This window comes from Varroa destructor, unplaced genomic scaffold, assembly GCF_002443255.2.
Source record: "Varroa destructor unplaced genomic scaffold, Vdes_3.0 BEIS01000005.1, whole genome shotgun sequence".
NCBI lineage: Eukaryota > Metazoa > Arthropoda > Arachnida > Mesostigmata > Varroidae > Varroa > Varroa destructor.
The window spans coordinates 40,615,419-40,635,023 of NW_019211458.1; the positions used below are offsets into that span (position 1 = coordinate 40,615,419).

The window sequence follows — 19,605 nt, forward strand, 5'->3', positions numbered from 1 at the left end:
GGATGGTCGAAAAGTTAAGAAAATATACCATTCGAAAGCGTTAAAAGGCATCTACAGTCACAAACCTATTTAAGAACCGTTATTCTAGAAGGACTTGTGCTTACCTGTTACCTGCAAAATCACTTGACCGCATTTGTAACGGTTTATCATTGATTAATTGGGCTCATCTTGTTCATACAGGCCATTGGACAGTTCAGGAAGTAAGGATACGTAAGAACAGGAATCGCTCAACTCGACTATTGCTACAACTGTATAACAAAAACTACCCTGGACGTGAGAATATGTGACTGATCTGACCCAGGATATCAGGCTCATCTGACCAGAGAAGGGCTAGCTAAGGCCGTAATTTGCTGTCCAATGCAATAATGGGAAATACTTCATGCAGGAGTCTTTTAAGCTGTCTATTGGTCAACCTCACAGGGCAAAAACCTTACAACCGGCTGTCGTTAAAACCAGGAATAACAGCCTGCCCTATTGTCTCAGGCAAGCACATCTATCATTTGCAGGACTTTTCGGCACTGCTTGCGCGCGATGCCACCATTCACGGAGAGGTGTCGTGACCGAGAAGGAATTGTCTGCACAAACTTTTACCATCGTTCGTAAAACGTTAGTTTCGAAATCGAATTTACAAACCTCGAGACTCCCTTCCAAAGGATAACATAAATTTGAACGAGCAGAATCAAAAAGCCCACGTAGGGTTCTACTGGAAAGAACTAAGCAAAGTGTTCAGGTGTGGCCGATTTCTTTGTGCTGTGTTTACCGATTTCATTACCCCTCGAGTTAAGCAGAGCTCTCTGGAAACCGGCTTAACTGTTGAATATGCTACACACTGCAGCATTCGTATTGCAACAGTTTTAGCTGAACATTTTTATTTGTAATTAATGTTAGCAAAAAATCTAGTGTCGTGCACGAGGATAGTTTAGGTCCCGCACTGTCATGGCCGAAGCAATGAGGCCTAACGTGGACAGACCTAACCTAACCTAACGTGGACAGCCATCTCTCTAGATGAACTTGGCCCGCTGAAGCCATCAAGTTTGTCAACAGCTATACCTTTTTCGGAGCTCTAGCTTATTCCACACGATTTTTCGTTTACTAGGCCTATAAATTAACGGGTTCGAACAATTTCGATCCTAAGCTACCTGACTAAAGAACGGCACAAATAATCATATTTTGCAAACTTGAATAGCTCTCTTTATTCACACAGGTCGTGTAGAATGTATCTTTTTAACACGATCTGAAGCAACGTTTTTTGATATCTGCCGGACATATCGACTTATTCTATCACGTCTTTAGGAAGCTGTTTTATTTTGTTAACTTGGAAATAATGAATGGGCTAGGTCGAGAGTTTTACAGGTTCACAGTTTCACTAGCAAACTTGAACACTAATCCGTTCACCGTCCTAAAGTTAATTAGAACTTATTACCAGCACTTACCAAACTGGCAGATACTAAATGTTGAATGGGATTTTCACCTTACACAGGCTTTTAACTATGACATCGAACGTCGCGTTTTCAAGATTTGAATTACTACCTGACGTCGCGATGTGTGGACTTTTTGACGCAATTTGCTTTTGGGGCTCGACTCACATTTGAGGATTACGCTATGATCGGTGTTCAAGTACTGTCTTATTGATTATTGAAGTTATAGTGCTTCCATCTTCCCATGTAGTTTTCGTTTAACTTCTTTAACTTCGTTTAACTATAGAAAAATTAAGAAATTTTTCTCCTTCGTATCGATTTTCAGCATGGATAAAAGTGATACTATTGATATAAGTACTACTGGCTAGTACTAGTGTCGTATTTTAATCCGTTGTAGCAATAATCGATTTGCTTCCCTCAACGTCTTGATATTTGCAAAATGTATTACCAATACGAATAAACATGTAGAAACAATTGATTATATTGCCCGCTTTACGTTCATGGAAGACATGTACTTAGGCATCAATATGGTTGTGAGGTAAACGTTAAAACTGGTTTTGTTTGGCTGTACTGACTTAGATCAGTGTCTCTTATTTGCTTCGTAACATTTATGATCCTGTCAGTTATAATGTATATAAGAATAATCATTATCGTGGTAATAATGCCTTTAAAAAGCGAGCAGTGGAATATCATAAGCCAATAAGGTTTCCGTCACTGCCGCTTCAAGGCGGCTCTTGTCCACATAGTAGACCACCGTGTCTACATAGCAAGCACAAAAAGTATATAAAACTACTGTCTATCAGCAGTTGATATTATTACCACGCGACAATTACATAGCCAGTTGTGTTCGTTTTGAAAAAGAACGGGAGACCGACGAAGGCTCAATGACATCGCGAGGCCAACGAGGCAAAACGCTGGGACCGTCTCATATCGATTTCATCATAGATAGAATTTTACCTAACTATCTTACTAATTATTTCGTATGGCTTAAGTTAAAGCTAAGCTATATATATGTATTATTATATTAAAGGTAAGCAGGTTTGCAGGTAATGCAGTAAATAAAAGATACGTACCCTTTCCATCAATTAGGTACGTTCAGGATTATTGTACTCGAAATATCAGTTTGCGAAAATATTTTCTCTGTATAGCACAGCTTATCAATAAAGAGCGCGGCAAATCTAGGATCACTCAGTGTAGCCTTAACTACCTTATAAAATGAAATAGTAAATTAAAATTACTGTAGACCTAAGTTCCACGTCTGAATTTCATAGATTGGTCGGTAGCGCTAAAGGTCTCAACACAGTTTAAACTTGCAGCTGTCGAGTAGAGAACAATATTAAAGTTCCAATGCATTTTGTGAGACTGGAATCTAAATAAAATGGATGAAATAATAAAAGAATATTTCTCAAAACTAACGACTCGTGGAATATGAACTTTTGAATGCAGAGTGAGTGTGATTTTTCATCAAATATATGGGTTACTTTCCGTTTCATACGACCCAAAGTTTTGTCGCCGATTTGTTGTGTGATAGTGTATAAAGCATCGGATTCCTTTTTCGTCTGTCAACAACTATGTACTTGTATGTAAGATACCAAGGAGCTATTTGTCTGTAATCTTCGTAGAGCGGCATACTTTGAATTTGGCACTCGAAGCTTCAGAACGCTGTGCACATTGATACCTATAAGATCAACACTAGTATCACAACAAAAAACATGTTCGACAATGTATATACATATATATATATAAAGGTCTGTAGACATTCAAGTCGCTGCCCGCTAATAATAATAAATAATTAATAGTTTTCTCCTGTCGGCCTAAACCCTCTATTAACTATTGCATCCTGCTCAAGCGCTTCTTGAGTGACAAATTCAAAACATTGTGCACTATTAGTAAAATACTGTTGATTTCCCGCACCAAAATTATTTTCCCGAAACGGCCAAAATGCCCAAAACGACAATGCTTCTGAATCGAGGCTAGGTAACATCATAGTCTTCAATGACTCCCTACTAGATTTCCTTCAGTGTCACAATTAGCAATCGTACGTGTCTTTGGCATTGCACTTTTTAATGCTTTTTCTGTCTTCATCCACAGACTCTGCCGAAGACAAAACGGGGACGTATCACTTACTTGATGTGACTTCGATGCGCTTCAAGTATATGTAGATATATGATTGGCTTGAGACATACTGCAAGCAGACATTACTGTGCACGGTTGATTACTAGGAGACTTGCATTAGTGGCTTCCAACGATCCGAGTCGGATGCGTGTTTATATGCTAAACAAAACTCTTAACAATGATATTGTTTCTACGCTCCAGATAATCATCGTTAAAGGAAACACTATGCGGAGCCTTTCGACCACTAAGCCTTTTTCTTTCAATGGAGTTATATACTCGCTGCCGCGTAACTTTGATAAACAAAACTTGGCATAATCTTGTACTTTATTAATTTATTTTATAGAATAATACAGGTACGGTGACCTATCTAGAATTTTTTTTGATTTGTCGTAAAAGTATTTTACATCGGAAAAACGCAGGAAGCACCGTTCGAGCGGTTCGTCACTGAGCGGTTATCGGTGAGCAAATGACGGAGCCGGCTGCACAGATGGGACACAACTAATGATTTGACGATTGTTACCGTCACAGATATTAATGAGCGTTCGTTCGATTGTATTTTCTATGTCTGTAATCTATAGAGCAATTGGCAAACAATGAATAAAATAGAACCAAAGCTGATTCAAGTATAATGCTAGATAAAACTCTCAACGTCCAACTTATGCCACCTAAGCTCGTCACGCCAGTAAGTTGAAGTTATGCAACAGCTGAAACAAGATTCAAACGAACAGCGTTTGTAGCCCGTATATTCTACTATATTCGTATATACAGATATTCATACTCTATAATATATACATTTTTTCCACAGTCCAGTTCCTTCGTTGTCACTTGAATACCCTGTACGAGCGAACTCGGGAAGTGTTTTAATCGAAAAGCTTTTGCTAAATATGTGGGCGTATCTTTACATGCGTATATATATGAATGTGTTAAGGAAATAAACAACGGTCCGGGTATTGTTCCCATATCTACCAGCTTAATACGCGCTTTACCTGGGTAAATATTTGGACGTATTAGAGCTTTGCAGCGCATTGCTGCAAGAACACGATTTCTGTTATCCACAAATTTGCCGACGGTTGAAAGTATCAGTCGGTGCTAACGATCAAACAACCAATTTGATATGAGCACATATATAACAAATCGGATCAAGGACTGAAGGCGTGGAAGAAATTTAAAATGGTTGACAATAAGCTAACACGCCCTTTGGCTACGAGCTACTTACCTCTGGCCATTGGTGCCAGCATGAGTAAATTGGCAAGGGCTGCACCGTGACCATGGCCGAAAACGGTCACCTTTAAGGGGTCGCCACCAAATTCGGTAACGCTACCGGCCACCCAATGTAACGCAGCCACAACGTCGAGAAGGCCATTATTTGCACCTCGGCCACCGCTTTCCAGAGGCGGAAGGAAACCTGGAAAGAGATACATACGGCAACGCAAACGTGTCTTTAGGTCTTTAAATATTCGTTATACGAATGCTGTGCTGAAACTCAGTTATGCACCGACTATGGAAGTGCTGATGAGTAAATTAACTATGAAGTTGTCCCAATTGGTTCCCGATAACAGTTGGTATCTAAAATTATTGTAGATGATCCGACATCTCAAGGAGGGCCCCAGGATTGTCTGACAGATTTTCGCTGACACAAATTTTACTCATTCCTATGGCTAGGAAGAAAATTAAATGCTGCGTTTTTAGTACCGGCTTGATTAAGCGCGTAGGAAGAAAGAAGCTTTTTTGAACTACTAAATCATACACGGTTGACGTCCTAAGGAGGATCATTAGCGAGCAAGGTGCCGGCTTGTGTTAATACGTCTGCAAAGCAGATCGCGAATGTATCGCTCAGGGAAGAGACGTAAGCTATTAACTTGCGGTGAAAACCAATTTTCCTGGAATGATTAACCATATCTGTATAGAACGAGACTCGATAAGCGTTGCTACTTGATGGTAATAAGACGTTTCAGTGTAATCGAAGATTATTTTACGCTTGGTTCCAATAACTTCATGTTGTTATATAACCTTCCGAAGGTCGCATATATTACGATAATATTGTTACCCCTAAAAGTCATGAGATGTAAGTGTTGCGTAGATTTTTTAGTGAAATTCGATCACTACTTCGGTTTATGCTTTCTTATAAACGCCGATTAGACTGCTGTTAAATGTATTTTCAGAAGACTGTTCTGTGACGGGAGGGTGCATCATAGCAGTCACTGTATGAGGTCTTAACTCCATAGCTTGAAGTCGTAGAATAGAGGCGATGTAACCGTGACAACTCCTATAAAAATAGACTCTCTTCCTTCCGAGATAATGGATCCCATTAAATGACAAGCTGTTAGTCGATTATTGTTTTTAGTTAGCAACATAGATGTGCGCATATGTCGAATTTTGAATTTTACCCGCCAATCACTCAATCGGTTAGGCACTGCAATTAGCAGTATCTGCCTGAACATGACAGTGGTTACATGGTATATACATGGAACAACGGTGACGGAGTTGCGGCCCTAATTAGGTAAACCATTCCTTGCTGTGAAACGGCTTTGGCATTGGTTATTAGATTAGGTAAGGTGGAATCCCGAGGCGACTGTTTGCCCTGAAGGCCTATAGTTTGAAGTTCGCGGAATAGCTCAAATCGCGTATGAAGCAGGACTACTATTGATTTGAACGTGTTGGTTTCTGAGCCAATGTGTAAGTCTCTAGGAGAATACGCGTGCAACTGCGCGGACTAAATAAAATGTATGCAGTTAATAAGCAAATTTAATATTGATAAAACCATTCATCCGCGGTCGCATCAATAAATTAGTTAATCGAGATTCGTGCGCCGAAACATTACTGAATTTGATGGCCTGCATTGTAAAACTAACTTGAAACGGCACGAGATTTTAGGCCCAAATAATTAACATACCTCGAGCTCGATTCAGTGGGACTGTTATTTATAGCTTATCGCATGCCCTTGGACTACCTCTGGCCGTACGAGGGCAGTCGCTGTACTTAACTAACCGATGAGGTTCACCTTCGTAATTTTACACAACCTTACAAATTCCAAAGAAAAATATAGGATCAGAGTTGTGCAATGTTAAAATATATGTATAGACCATTTTGTTATCAACTATTCAAAAATATACCAAATGGTATTTACATGTCACATTTTTAAAATACGTGACCATGAATAAACGTTCATTCAAACGACTATAGTGTTGAGGTTTACTTAGGAACAACCGCTTTCTCGAGTTCTGTGACGAGAATCATCACAACGACTCGCAAAGCGACTGGTCAGGCAGTGTCATTATAGAATCTATCAACGTTTGTACTCAGTAAGGAACGACGGGTAACCTAATCAGCGTAAGTTTACGTATGAAGAGCAGACTGAGCTTTTCTATTTTATCATCTTTCTACGAGATTCATATATCCTTCAAGAAATATGCTATGAGGAATTAATTGTTCTATAGGCACATGAAATAAGGTTTGCACGTCAAGTCATCCCTCTATTATTATTATTATCTTATTTAATTATCCCCTAATAATGGGAAAGGTAAGCATTGAAATGAGGGACTAGTTTCATTGTACGAAAATAGGCTTTGTACGATTTACTAGAAATTAACCTATGCATCATGTATTGAAAAACCACCGAAATTTTCTGTAGTACCTATAGATCGGGCTAACGACGTGCGGCGGCAAGATAAGAATACATTTAAATTATTATTATTCGACCGCTAAACAGAAAAGCCGATAATTTAGGACATGTCCTAATGACCTCGAACGTACTAAATGGACTAGGTGCTTCAGATCGCCAGGCGGTTTTTCTGGCCATATTATTGCTTAGAAAAAACGTGAGCATCTAGAGGCCTTGGTGTCAACTTTCACCCACACGAAAATGTCTTTTAAAAAAGATTCGCCAATCTGATTCAATAATAATAAGGCCCAAATCAGCTATATCCTTTGTGCAACACCTCTTAGACCAGACGCGTTCTAACGTCGTTAAACCAGTAAATAACATTTGATAATAATTATCGTCATCATAACTGGAAACTACATTGTGTCAGAATGCTGGTCTAGCTATACATACCATGAACCCTTAAGCGTGAACAAAAACGTTAGTACTCCTCGTGGATTCAGCTCTTTCAATTAATAGTATTTGATGTGACAAGATTCTCGAGAACATATGTGCGGTTAATCCATAAAAAAAACTTCAATTGTTCTTAAGGATCTGGTTTTGAGAAATATGTAAATATTATTACACCAACACTTCTTTAGTGTTTGCGATATTTTAATTTATCAAGTGCTCGCAGTATATAAAGCGATAATTCTAATAATCAGTAATCTTCGTTTATAGCAGCTCTGTTCCACAGGTCGTTATCTACCGGCTTCGCTTTTTCCAAGATTTAATAAGTCTAACGTGTGCAGCCATCTCAAACACGTGGAGTTTGCTAACGTCCTCGTACGATGGCACGCTGCACCTGGACCAGCACTACACTTGCGAATGCCAGGATTATGTCACCTTTACCCGCATCCCGTCGTACGTGTTGTCACAATCGAAGCCTACATTGCATATGTCGGCAACTTTGACAGTTCTTAGCCATTTGCTTTGCCGGCTATGGAGGCTGTAACACGGACAGGATTGCTCCACTGCGGTTCATCAGGCGGGCGCCAAGAACGAAGAAAACGGGAGGCGTTCAGGGCAGTTCCAGTGCCCTACTCTCAGCTACATAGGACATGTTCAGCCACGCAGAGCATGTACGTCTGCTCAGTAACTTTGCAGCTCGCATGATAAGAATTCCTCTTTTGTCTTTTCTTTGCTGCTAGTAAATCCCCAGCCCAGAACGACAAGAAACGACGCTTTCTCTGGACATCACCATCGTCACGATCTGACTATTCGTAACGGCTTACGTATGCACTGCCGACTGCTCACTGCGCTAGGGCAAAGTATACCAGCCAATACATTTAAGCCTATAGAATATTGCAGTTATTCCCAAAGGCGCAGATAAATGTTTTCACATTACCACTCTAGGTTCCACCATATATTCGCTTTGCTCATCAACAGAACCTATGTTAGTTGTAACGGGGTAACAGTATTTCTTCATCTCGGTATTCTTTCTAGGAATAATAAAACTGAATTCTCGCTAGGAATCACCCAACTTTTGGCATTCAACGACCGTCCTCGGTTTTTTTTTCTGGCGACATCGTCGGCAGAGTCGCACAAGTATCCCTTTACACACCTCCAACGGCTTGGTTTGCAGAGTTATCTTCTCTCACTGATTCGTCGTTGCCTTCCTCGTCGGGACACTACATCGATGGCAAACGTTTAAAAACGCCCGTGCGTATGAAATGCCCCTTCCTCGGGGTCTTGGTAAGCATTTGACTGTCGCCGCTGCCGTTGTTGTCCACGTACAATTGCATCGTGCTGCTTCGTAGGGGTGTTAGTTTTGGAGGACAGCAGACACCCAACTGAACGACCAAGCGCCCAAAACCATTGGGCGCAAGCGTAGCATGGGGTTTCATGCTCATTTTAACTTCTTCCCCCTGCTCGTTTTTCCTTTTCAGGTGGGGACAGCCAGCGGCAGGAGGACTATTACTGCTGCAGTAATCGTAAGATGCCCTGAGGGAGAAGGGGCTATGTGCGGAAAAAACGAGAGAAGAAGCGAAATGGCTGCTGGGGCCATCCCAGCTTTCCTTGTAAACGTCGTAACGAAACCAAATTGCTCGAGTACTGCCGAGGCACTCATAGTGAGGTTGGCGTTGCTGCCACCACAGTACCATGCGCCCCTGCCGTAGCTCGTACGGTGTCTGGCTCTATGCGGTGCGTGACGCCGTTAAAGGTGGTCGTCTGGCAGCACGTCGGTAGCGCGAGCCTCGTAGCGACGTACATGTAACGACAGCATATGACCCAGAGCATACGGTTGCGTATAAGAAGGCGGACAAAGGACCAGGCGCAGGAAATGCATAGGGTATAGAAGCGACAACTGAAAGGAGTAAAGGAAAGAAATCGCGGCTCGGGATTCTAGACAGCGGTGGAATGTTAAGGGTCGGGGGTGTCGGAGAATGTATCATTCTCACTCTTTCGTTGCGGAGAAGCTCAAGCAGCCAGTCGCCAGGAGCCAGTGATAAAGCCTAGAACCGACGAATGCGACGGGTCCGAATCAGTCAATATAAGATCAAATGCGAAAGGAACCTAACGAGAAAAAGGTTTTCAAAGAAAGCCTCGCCAGACGAAACACTGCACACGCTCCGTAGCCATGTGTATCCCAGCGTGTAACAATAGTTGTACCCAGTGGTGACATGAAGTGATGTAAAAAAAGGAGCCGGCGGAACAGACAACGAAGCATAACGGAACGGACGGATAGAAGGAAGAGAATAGAAGGATCTTTTTCGCTCTGTCGAGAAAGCGAAATGAGAATAGAAATGGGGAAGTCCCAGAGAACGTTATTCGGAGGTACAAAGCCACGACCTGAAAAGCCTGAACGGCCCCCTGGATAGCAGGCTTCTTTGAGTCTCACGATGTACTTTTGCTCATTGAGAGTATGTAAGATCCGATGGAATGAAATAAGAGAAACGGTTGATTCCAGTACGTGTAGAACCAAAGAAACTCGCAAGGGGATGTGGGAGGAAAATGGTGATGTCAAAGCTGTTGGCGCTCTCATTGCCTACGACGAAGTGAGCGGAACTGCAGAAGGAGACACGAAGCAAAAAGGGTACGATAGATGGGGTCTGCCGGCTTACTTGCCTGCTTGAGAGGTTGCGCAGAAGGTGATCGCTGATGTCCACAACTCGCTTAGCTCGGTATACGTTTCTATGGTGACGTAGAGGACGCTACAGCAGAAATGTGAAGAGATACTGCTACAAAACTAGTAGGGTAACAAGGAACCGCGGGGGAAAGACAGGACAGCTAAGGCTACAGCCGATACTGTCAACGATAAATTTAACGATAAACGATAAAAACATTGCCAAGACTATCAGAAACTGATAAAGTAGAATAAAAGATAGCTTTAGCATAGACATAATAAGCAAATTGGATACTAGATATAACATGAAGGTTGAAGCTACTAAGTGGAAATTTATCCTAAGTAAAGGCCCTGCTGGTGTGAAGGTGTTCTTGTTCGTGTTCGCTTTCTGGCATATTATACTTCATGACAACCATATTGCTTCATTTTGTAATTAAGCAAACATATTTTTATATCAATATAAAAACGTTTTCGATGTAAACTCTAGGTAAATTCCACCTTTCTAATTTTCGAGATAAGTTATTGCCTTTGGAATCGCTTTGGGTTATATTGCTGACGTAGATATTTAAGCTCTAAGTACTGCTGACACAGTAATGATAAATAATAAAATTAAATAGTTATGCTGATCACATAAAGGGATAATGTGTGCGTATCCGCTTTGAAAGAAAATGGAGGCAGTGTAAATTCAGTAGGCAGTAAAAAAATGTAAACAGGGCAAAAACTGATTAGATGATCGCGGACAAAACGGATAAAAAGTAAAGAGCTAACGACTTCTTTTAAGGACATCAAATTTGTTACTGGCGCAAAAGTCACTTCATAACATCGTTTGTATCTGTAAAATTTAAAATACAGAAAAAGTACATTTATTCATAAGAAATATATTAAACTGATTTGGCGCTTTTGGCCTCGATGTCGCGAAGAGCCCTCAGACATATAAAAAAAAATCCTTTTACATTTCTCTCGTAAAACTGGATATAAAATATTTGTAACTCTGTCTAGAAATAGCAATGTGATTATAAGACACTAACTTGCCTACCTACGACAAGTCGGTATTAAGGAGTTAAGGACGAAGTACATATATGAAATAACCCAGTTATGATTTACCTATTGAGGATGCTTTTATGTACTTATTTGAAGCTTTCCAGAGTATAACGATAGTACCTATTAGTTTAACTGTATTTTGCGGTTTTGTTTAGGGTAAGAGCAGTTCGCCAGTAAGCGTAATGACAGAGGTCAAGTGAAGATCTTTATTTGTAGTACGAATATATTCGTAAATTGTGAGTTCCACTCCTTGCTCTCGCGGCCTACTCGGTTGCGGGGCTTTGACTCACGGCGCGTTCTTCTGCTCCCCTAGCACCCTGCTGCGGGTTTTTGAGGTCGCTTGAAATAGCGGTACCGGAATTTTGCCTACTTTTCTGAGTCGCTTGTCTTCATTTATGTCTCCGTGCGCATATCGTTATTAGCGGTAGAAGGCAGGATTGTGAAAAGAAAAGGAAACAACCTAGGGTGTGGCCCTCTTTTTAGTCAAATGACTTTAACGGCTGGTTCTACGGCCGCTTCTGCCATTGCTCGCTTTTCGACGCAAAAACATGCCGCCGCCGGAAGTCGTCGTGCATTCCGTTGTGTGTAGTAAAGAAAAATTTGCAAGTAGGTTTCTACCAAGGTTTGGCTGCGTATTTGGCTCTCTGACTGGTTGGTCTTGTCGGTTTGCCTGTACGGGCGCTTGTTTGTGTAAGTATCGCTGGCTGGCCGTGCATGTCCACACGTCTTACATCTGAGAGTAGTGTACGTACGTGCTGGGAACAATCTACGGTTCGGCTGTTTTCTGACCGCGACAAAGGCAGGCGGCCACATACGGATAAACGCTTACAAAGGGCAACGGCAATGACGAGTTGCAGAAGAGGCAAAACGCAAAGCCTTTCCTTCCGCCTCTTTGACACGCCAAAGGGGACCTAGACGTTAATATATATATATATATATATATATATATATATATATATATATATACATATATATATATATATACGTACATATATATATACATACATATATATATATATAAAAGGAGAAAAAGGATGCTCGTATACGCGTATATATACAGGTAGTGCCCATGTTTAGGGAACGCGACCAGACCTCTCGAGTGTGGCCCACACACGCGCTACTCTTTCCACTGCATCGCCACTGCCGTTAGAGCCGACTGCCGTCCTCATGTAAAAGTCGCACATGGAATGAGCCCCAAGGGAGTCACGGATGACATTAGGAAAAATATTTCATTGGTTGGTGAGCGCAACATTTGGGAAGACCCACGGAGGATTTGTAGGGAATGCCAAGAACAACGGGCTGGGGTAATACACTGAAGACGAAAAAAGCCTGTTCTTGCTGATTACGTACTATATATAAACGGGTATCTATTTGTCTAAATGAAAGCTATCTATTGAAGCTGGTAAACATAGTGATTGTTCCACGCACACACACACACACACACACATATATATATATTTACACTGTCATAATTTGACGTTTCAATATATGGTATTACAGTTATATACTGTTGGGGTCTTGAAAGAGTAGTAATAGTTAAAAAATTGACTAGATTTAATTTTGACCGAGTCGAGGGCAGGGTATGGCCAATTCAAAGATAACATACAATAATAATAGTATTATGTCAATGAGCTAACGCAACAATTACCTCGTAAGGGTCGAATGATCAGACGTGAGGCGTCGTAATATGCGGTATTTTCGATTGAAACTTTAATACGGTAGATATCAGACAGCAGTCGAAATCGGAAACAAATGATTACGCGTGAATGATCTTCACGTTTTCCTAGGAAGATGGATATTATTTCGACGGCGTTGTGTAGTGTTCGCTATAGAACGCCTAAGAATGGTTAAAATAAGAAGAGTTTCGCACGTACCCATTGTAGATGTTATGCTTCATTTGTACGACGGATTTTATCAAGGAACGTTCCAATATATGCCATTGTCTATTTAATCAAGCGCTGTATATTAGCTCAAATAGGATCGACTTTAGCTGCCGTTTAAATAAAATGTCGGGATTTTACAACTACTTTAAAAGGACATCTGCCAATATTGTTCAAATCTTACAAATTAATTATACTACCTATACGTAGCGTTAAAATTATGACAAAAAAAAAAAATACATTAGCAAGTTCAATTGTAAATTGTCTTACAAGTCCAATATACCATGGCCCGATAGCCCTCATTCTGTCGAATAAGTGAATACGACTTGTGGCCTGCATCGCTTCCTGTACATGTCAAACTTCCTTCATATTACGCTGTCATAATTATGTAAAAAAAAAATAGATTGAATTTTTACTTATTAAAACGGAACGATTCTTATCTCTTACTAAGTGATCAAACTTGCTAAAAGCGTCCAATATTTAAAACGCGCTGACATTTGCAAGTTACTTATTTAACTAACTTATTTAACAATAACACTTGTCCAATTGAACCTTTGATGATGAACTGATACTTATTTGTCACAGAGTTTTCTTTAAGAGAGTAGAATTAAATATTGCAGGGCGCTCATTCACAAAACCAATTCTAACATCTGTCTTTCTATTCAGTAAGGTATCATGCAATATGAAGTTGACGGTGTCTACAAGGTCATCAGCTATTTTCAATTATCCATTGCCGTTTTACAAATAATATAGTAATATAATAACAAAATGTGTTTACAAAAAGACTCGAATGCAATGAGAAAGTAAAAGTCGGAGCCTTGGCTATCAGGAACTACGCAGGTATTGAAACCTCCTTAATTTAATAATCGCGCAGTTCTATGGTCCTTGGCTCTTTATGATTGTAGTTGTGGCCGTAGACTGCGCCGACAACATAAATCCGGCTTAAAGATATCAACTATATAATTCGTCCCTAGGTTCCTGTGCCAGCGAAGAAGGTACTGCAGAAAACCAGTATCTTAACTAATTTCGCAACAGACAAGTACACGGGGGACTGCCTTCTTCATAAAGCATACGGGGCGATATTGCCTCTCTTCTAAGGTATAAGTTTCGTTTAACAATAGCCGTTAAAACAAATCCTGTACGGACTAATAATATCTTATGGGTCTGTTGCGTTTTCTGAACTATGAGTACATTTTATTATTCCGATAAAGCAGGCCTGTAAAAAAACGTTTCTATTCTGCTACCTGCCAATACTTGACTGGATAGGTCTGACTGGAATAGTTATATAGACGCCCTTTATAACTAAAAACGTCTTCATTATTATATTAACTTTATTAATTTATTTATGTTTTATTCGCTTTTATTTTATTTGCTAATGTTTATGATACCTTTTATTGATTTTTATTATTAATAAAAATTAATACCACTAGATTCATTATTAATTAAATATATTATTAACTTTGTGATATTAACTGAATTTTTTTTAAACTTTTCACATAGTTTTTTTTGGCCATTTAGAGCTAATCTGGGAGACCGTGGTATTTTTTGTGTATCGTTTAGCAGAGCAGATTATTATATAAAAGAAGCTGAGTTCGAACAACCCGTAATTTATGCCAGCTTTTCTATGCTATGCAAAAAAAAAAGTCAGCTAAGCTGTCTTTATTCCCGTATGAAACCATTCCGTCTCCTTCCAAAGCCTTTTTCTCATTGTTGCGTTATTCGCTTGCCAATTTGCACAGCTTGCTCATATGTAGCTATCTCTGTTTTCCTGAAACTTACCGGTAGGGTATATATCCCGTCAAAATAGAACTGAATTTAATTTGCAATAAAATACTATACATACTGCTATGTTGAAAACACCTCGGTCGGTGACCTCAATTTTTATATACGCGTTCTCTGGACGCAGTCAAGTGGTTCTCTAAAGGTAATTCTCTGCAGACACACTCTGTAGGTTATACAGACTCTGCAACGTTGTACAAGAGCGTCCGTTAAGCCCGCGTCCACTGACGCAGCTGTGTTAGTAAGTGCATCTCTAGAAGCTTTTCTAAGACTTTAATGTTAAAACAAGCCATGTGACCTGCTCCACGCATTAGATATCTAAGAATATAGCTACATTAGAGAAGGCTACGTACTTGGTCCTATAAAAAAAAAACGGCCATGTAATACAAAAACAATAGAAGAAGACGCATATTTAACTTAACTAATGTAGCTTGACTTGAGTCTAGAAATGAAGATGGATTCTCATATAGCCTCTCAAGAAGGTATCGTTCAGTAATACTGCTAGAAGCTATTGTTCGCTCATTGTAGAAAATGCTTGGCTATGTTGTAACCAACGAGTTAAAAAAAAATGGCAAAACAAGTACCACTCCACAACATCTCTACTTACTTCGTAAGTACAAAATATAGGTTTCATTCTCGAATTACCGTCTGCTACTATATCATCAGTGCTTACCCTTGATTTAAGCATACCGTGTTAGATGCGGGCATAGCATCTTGCTTTATCTTTTAATACACTAATTCATACTTCCAGCCCACCTTGGCGTCCATTTAGTGTAAATAGCTTGACACAACTGCTGCACTCCACACGAAACTATACTAATATAAAATAAAATAAGATAAATTTTTGTCTCTTCTGTCGATGCCCGCGAATGGAGCTCACAGCTCTCAACACGTGAGAGCATTGACTCTAAGTGACTTTCAGACCTCAGACGTCACCGTCCAAACGGATACGCACGTACGATTCTGATATATCGATTGGACATTGTAGTGTCAAACTTGCATCATTAACAGATATAACGTTCCACATAAGTCATAGAGCTAGACAGTTAAAGAAGACAAAAAAATAAAGAACATGTCTATGCAAACAGGCGTGCTGCTAAAAAGGTACTGTCGAAATCTTCGTGTATCAAAATGACAGAACTTGAAAGTAGCGGGCCCACCATAATGCGATTAGAGCAGACTGCTATAGGCCAGTCCAATATTAGCGATAATGTGATGTCCGGCATCATAGTTTTAGTTCAAGTTGATTAAACGGATTACAATTTTCAGACTTGACCATGTGTTGTATAAAATACGTAATTCTGTATCATTTTAGTTGCCTGTGTTTCCTGCGTATTTTCTCTCTGTCTATAAGGCCCAGCAGATATGATTATTCGCTGAGCCCGCTCTTTGTCGACGGGCCTCCTGAGTCTTCAGTGCACAGTACTTCTCACGCGCTCTTGGCCTATTGTTGAGGGTTCTCTATGTATTTATCTTTCTCGATATATTGTATGTAGATCTATATAGCATGTGAGCATAACCGTATGATACGAACCGAATATGCCAAGGCGATAATTCAGAGTGATGACGACCACGTGTCCCCTAGCAGCGATCACTGAGCCGTCATACGCATTGCCCGAGTTCCACTCGAATGATTCACCGTGGATGAACACAAGGACGGGCAAAAGGCCGCTGCTATCACGGCTTCCGTCGCCGGCTGGTGGAAGATTGGATGAACTCGACGATGATGCGACTGCTGATGGAGATCCGATTCCAGCATTGCTTGCACCCCCGGGACCTCGATCAGCCGCACCTAGGAAACAGTCGAACCAATCGATACCATTCGCTATCGGTTAATTACAAGAGCGACGAAAGCGACTGTAACAGTTATTAATGTAAGTTAATTATGTAAGATTTAGGCATATTTGAATAGGTAACAAGTTATTTTCGTTTTAAAGAGCGACCCTTTTAGTGGCATGTTTCCTATGGTATTAGACTACGACAATTTGCCTATGTGTCCATTTAACCGGGAAACTAAAATACTTTAGACTGATTTATCCGTCTGCATGGGCGTATGCTCTTAACATGCTTGACGTCAGCTTTATTTCACAGTTCTCAGTAAAGAAAGTTACAACTTGACCTCACCCATTAAATACCTGTTAGCCTACTATACAAAGTGGAGCATTCGAGTTCGAGCAGACGGTCATTCGCTGTCGTCGGTGCTCGAAAACAACTTATCATGGTAAAGACAGTGCGCCGTTTTCTGTATTTCAGTTACTATACAGTGCCCTTAGGCGGGACTAATTTGCACCAGGATCGAAACCTTCCTTTTTTGCCCGAAATTGATGATCTACGTTAGTGACATTTTTAGCGGCTGCTGAGAAATCCGAAAAAGACTTACATGAGTCAGACCTAAAAATTCTAAATAGGGTTGAGATTGAAAGGGTTCATTAAGGCCTAAAAGGTAATTTGTAATGCACCTAGGTTTTTACAAAGAAGGGAATTTCCGTTTTTGGCGAGGACAATATTTGTTGTCAGTTGAGGCGCACAGATAAGGTCAGTCTTTTAAAAACCTTTTGCGGGTCTTGCACCTTTTGGAAATTTTCCTCCAAGCCTTTACATTTTTAGGGTTATCGTTTAGTTCTTCTGAGCCCAAAATTTAAGTCCATTAGTTTTATTATAAGTAGCGTATTTGGATGATATTTAAGTGAGTTGATAACTACTAATCATATCTGAAACGCGGTTACTATTAAAAAGTTCACTGCGGATTAAGGGAGGGATATTTTGGAGATGACTAGTGAATAGTGGAGGTTTTGAATTGAAACTTTTATTGCAGTGAATGGTGGTTATACTGAATAAACGTGACGGCTAGGAATGAGACCTCTATCATATGCAAAGATTTTTATTAAAATGTCAATTTTTGTTTAGATACAGTTTGGGAACAACTCATAAGAAAAAAAATTAGATCCTCTTAACTTCCCTAGTTAGTTAACGTTGATAATTGCGTGAATACATCTGCGTAGCCTTATAAATTTTGTTTGACTATAGGCAAACGCTAGATAAACCGCTTTGTTTATTCGTTTTCTCTAATCTGCTAAAGTTTTCAACTACCTATGAAATATCCAGGGACAAAAAAGATCGCTTGTTCTTCACCGTTGCATACTGTTCGGATCCATAAATTGCACTTCTGGGATCATAAAGATGAGTTCGCTACCACGTTTTATGCTAAAGCAAAAGGACAGCCATAGAAATAATAGAGGCCGATATCTTTGCAATCAAAGGGAGAAATTGAATGAATAAAAGACGAGAATAGCTTCCGTCAAGATTTTTTTCAAAGCAGTATTTCGCAAGCTTTTATACCCGCTAAGAAAGATCCATGTTGGGCTGAGATACATACTTATGTACCTATACGGTTATTGAATCTTCACTTACTTCTTTTTTGCGATCGTTTTTTTGCTTTGGCTTTATTAGACTTTAAACTGTAATCTTTCAAAATCTGGCCTTATAAGTTTGAATCGATGCGGATGTACACAATAAGTAAAGCTCGTGTGGTATGTATACGTAGAGCCTAATTATCGCATAAAGAATCAGAAAATACACGGATCTTCACAGCAATTTAGTTCAGTATTCCAAAAAGCGGGCGAAACAAAGACGTCTACTGTATATTTAAAGTGCTTTGTACCCGTTGTTGTGAAGAAGCTTGATTTGGCTTTTCTCAAGACATTACGGTAGATACTGCTTGGTATCACTTGTTGTATATTGCGCTTATATATATACATATATTATGCTGTCTAGATTGCGAACCTTTTCGATTAATATAACAGTTGATGATAAAGTAGTTATCTCAAAGCCCAGGCATAGTAGAACAATATAGTAAATTAATGTATTTACATTATCCTATTACGCCACAAAGATCGTATTAAACAAGCTATTGGCTTTTATAAGGTCCGCGAACTGGTTTCATCTGCAACTTAAATTCTGTTTAGTGGATCGGTATAATCAAAATTTGAGCTAACGACAAACAGGACAATTTGTTCGGTAGTGTTAACATGAATAGCCTCAATTTACGCATCTCCACAAGTTTACATTACTCTCAAGATCAGTTATTCCCATACAGGGCCGCGTGCAGGTACTTACAGGAAGGATTCATGCACATAAACACAGAAGTAGGCAAGCAAGCTGCAACACAGGAACAAGCTTGCGGCGGCAACAGCGACAGGGCGTGTGTTACGTTTTATTCTTGCCGCTGTGTCAACTGTTGTCTAGCGATAATAGAGCTTCTTCCTTTTTCTTTTGTAGCTAGTAAGCTATATACGCTTATCAGGAATGAACGAGGTTTTTCGCCGGCCCACCGCCCACTCTGACTATTCCTGCTGCTTCGACGCCTCGTTGCTACAGTGGCTGCTTGTGACTTGTCGAGACCGTTGAAGCCCCCCCCCCCCCCCCGACGGACTAGCCAAAACCACGGTTCGTGTGGAGGCTGTGCCTCCTTCGTACCGTCAAGACCCTCACTCTTTTTCTGACTCTCTTAGTTAAAGGGCTATGAGGCGTATGGGCTCACTACAAGACGGATTGCATTCGCTAGCAAACGAAGGAAGGCGGGACCCAGTCGCGAGAAGTCAGTTTCTCTCTTTTACTCCCTTTATTTCGCTTTTTCGTCGTTAGCCCTTCAGACTTGCCTTACTT

At 40.2% G+C, this 19,605-nt stretch overlaps 1 protein-coding gene across 2 annotated transcripts in view; it reads right to left on the reverse strand.

Annotated features, from left to right (window-relative positions):
• LOC111251373 (neuroligin-1-like) overlaps positions 1-19,605 on the reverse strand; it is a 116,980-nt gene that overhangs the window by 52,511 nt on the left and 44,864 nt on the right. For both annotated transcript variants that reach the window (XM_086990143.1, XM_022807882.2), the window contains 2 exons: positions 16,475-16,732; positions 4,750-4,938 (listed from right to left, as the gene is read on the reverse strand). In XM_086990143.1, the coding sequence (XP_086846269.1) occupies positions 4,750-4,938; positions 16,475-16,732 (447 nt within the window). The remainder of the gene's footprint in view (positions 1-4,749; positions 4,939-16,474; positions 16,733-19,605) is intronic.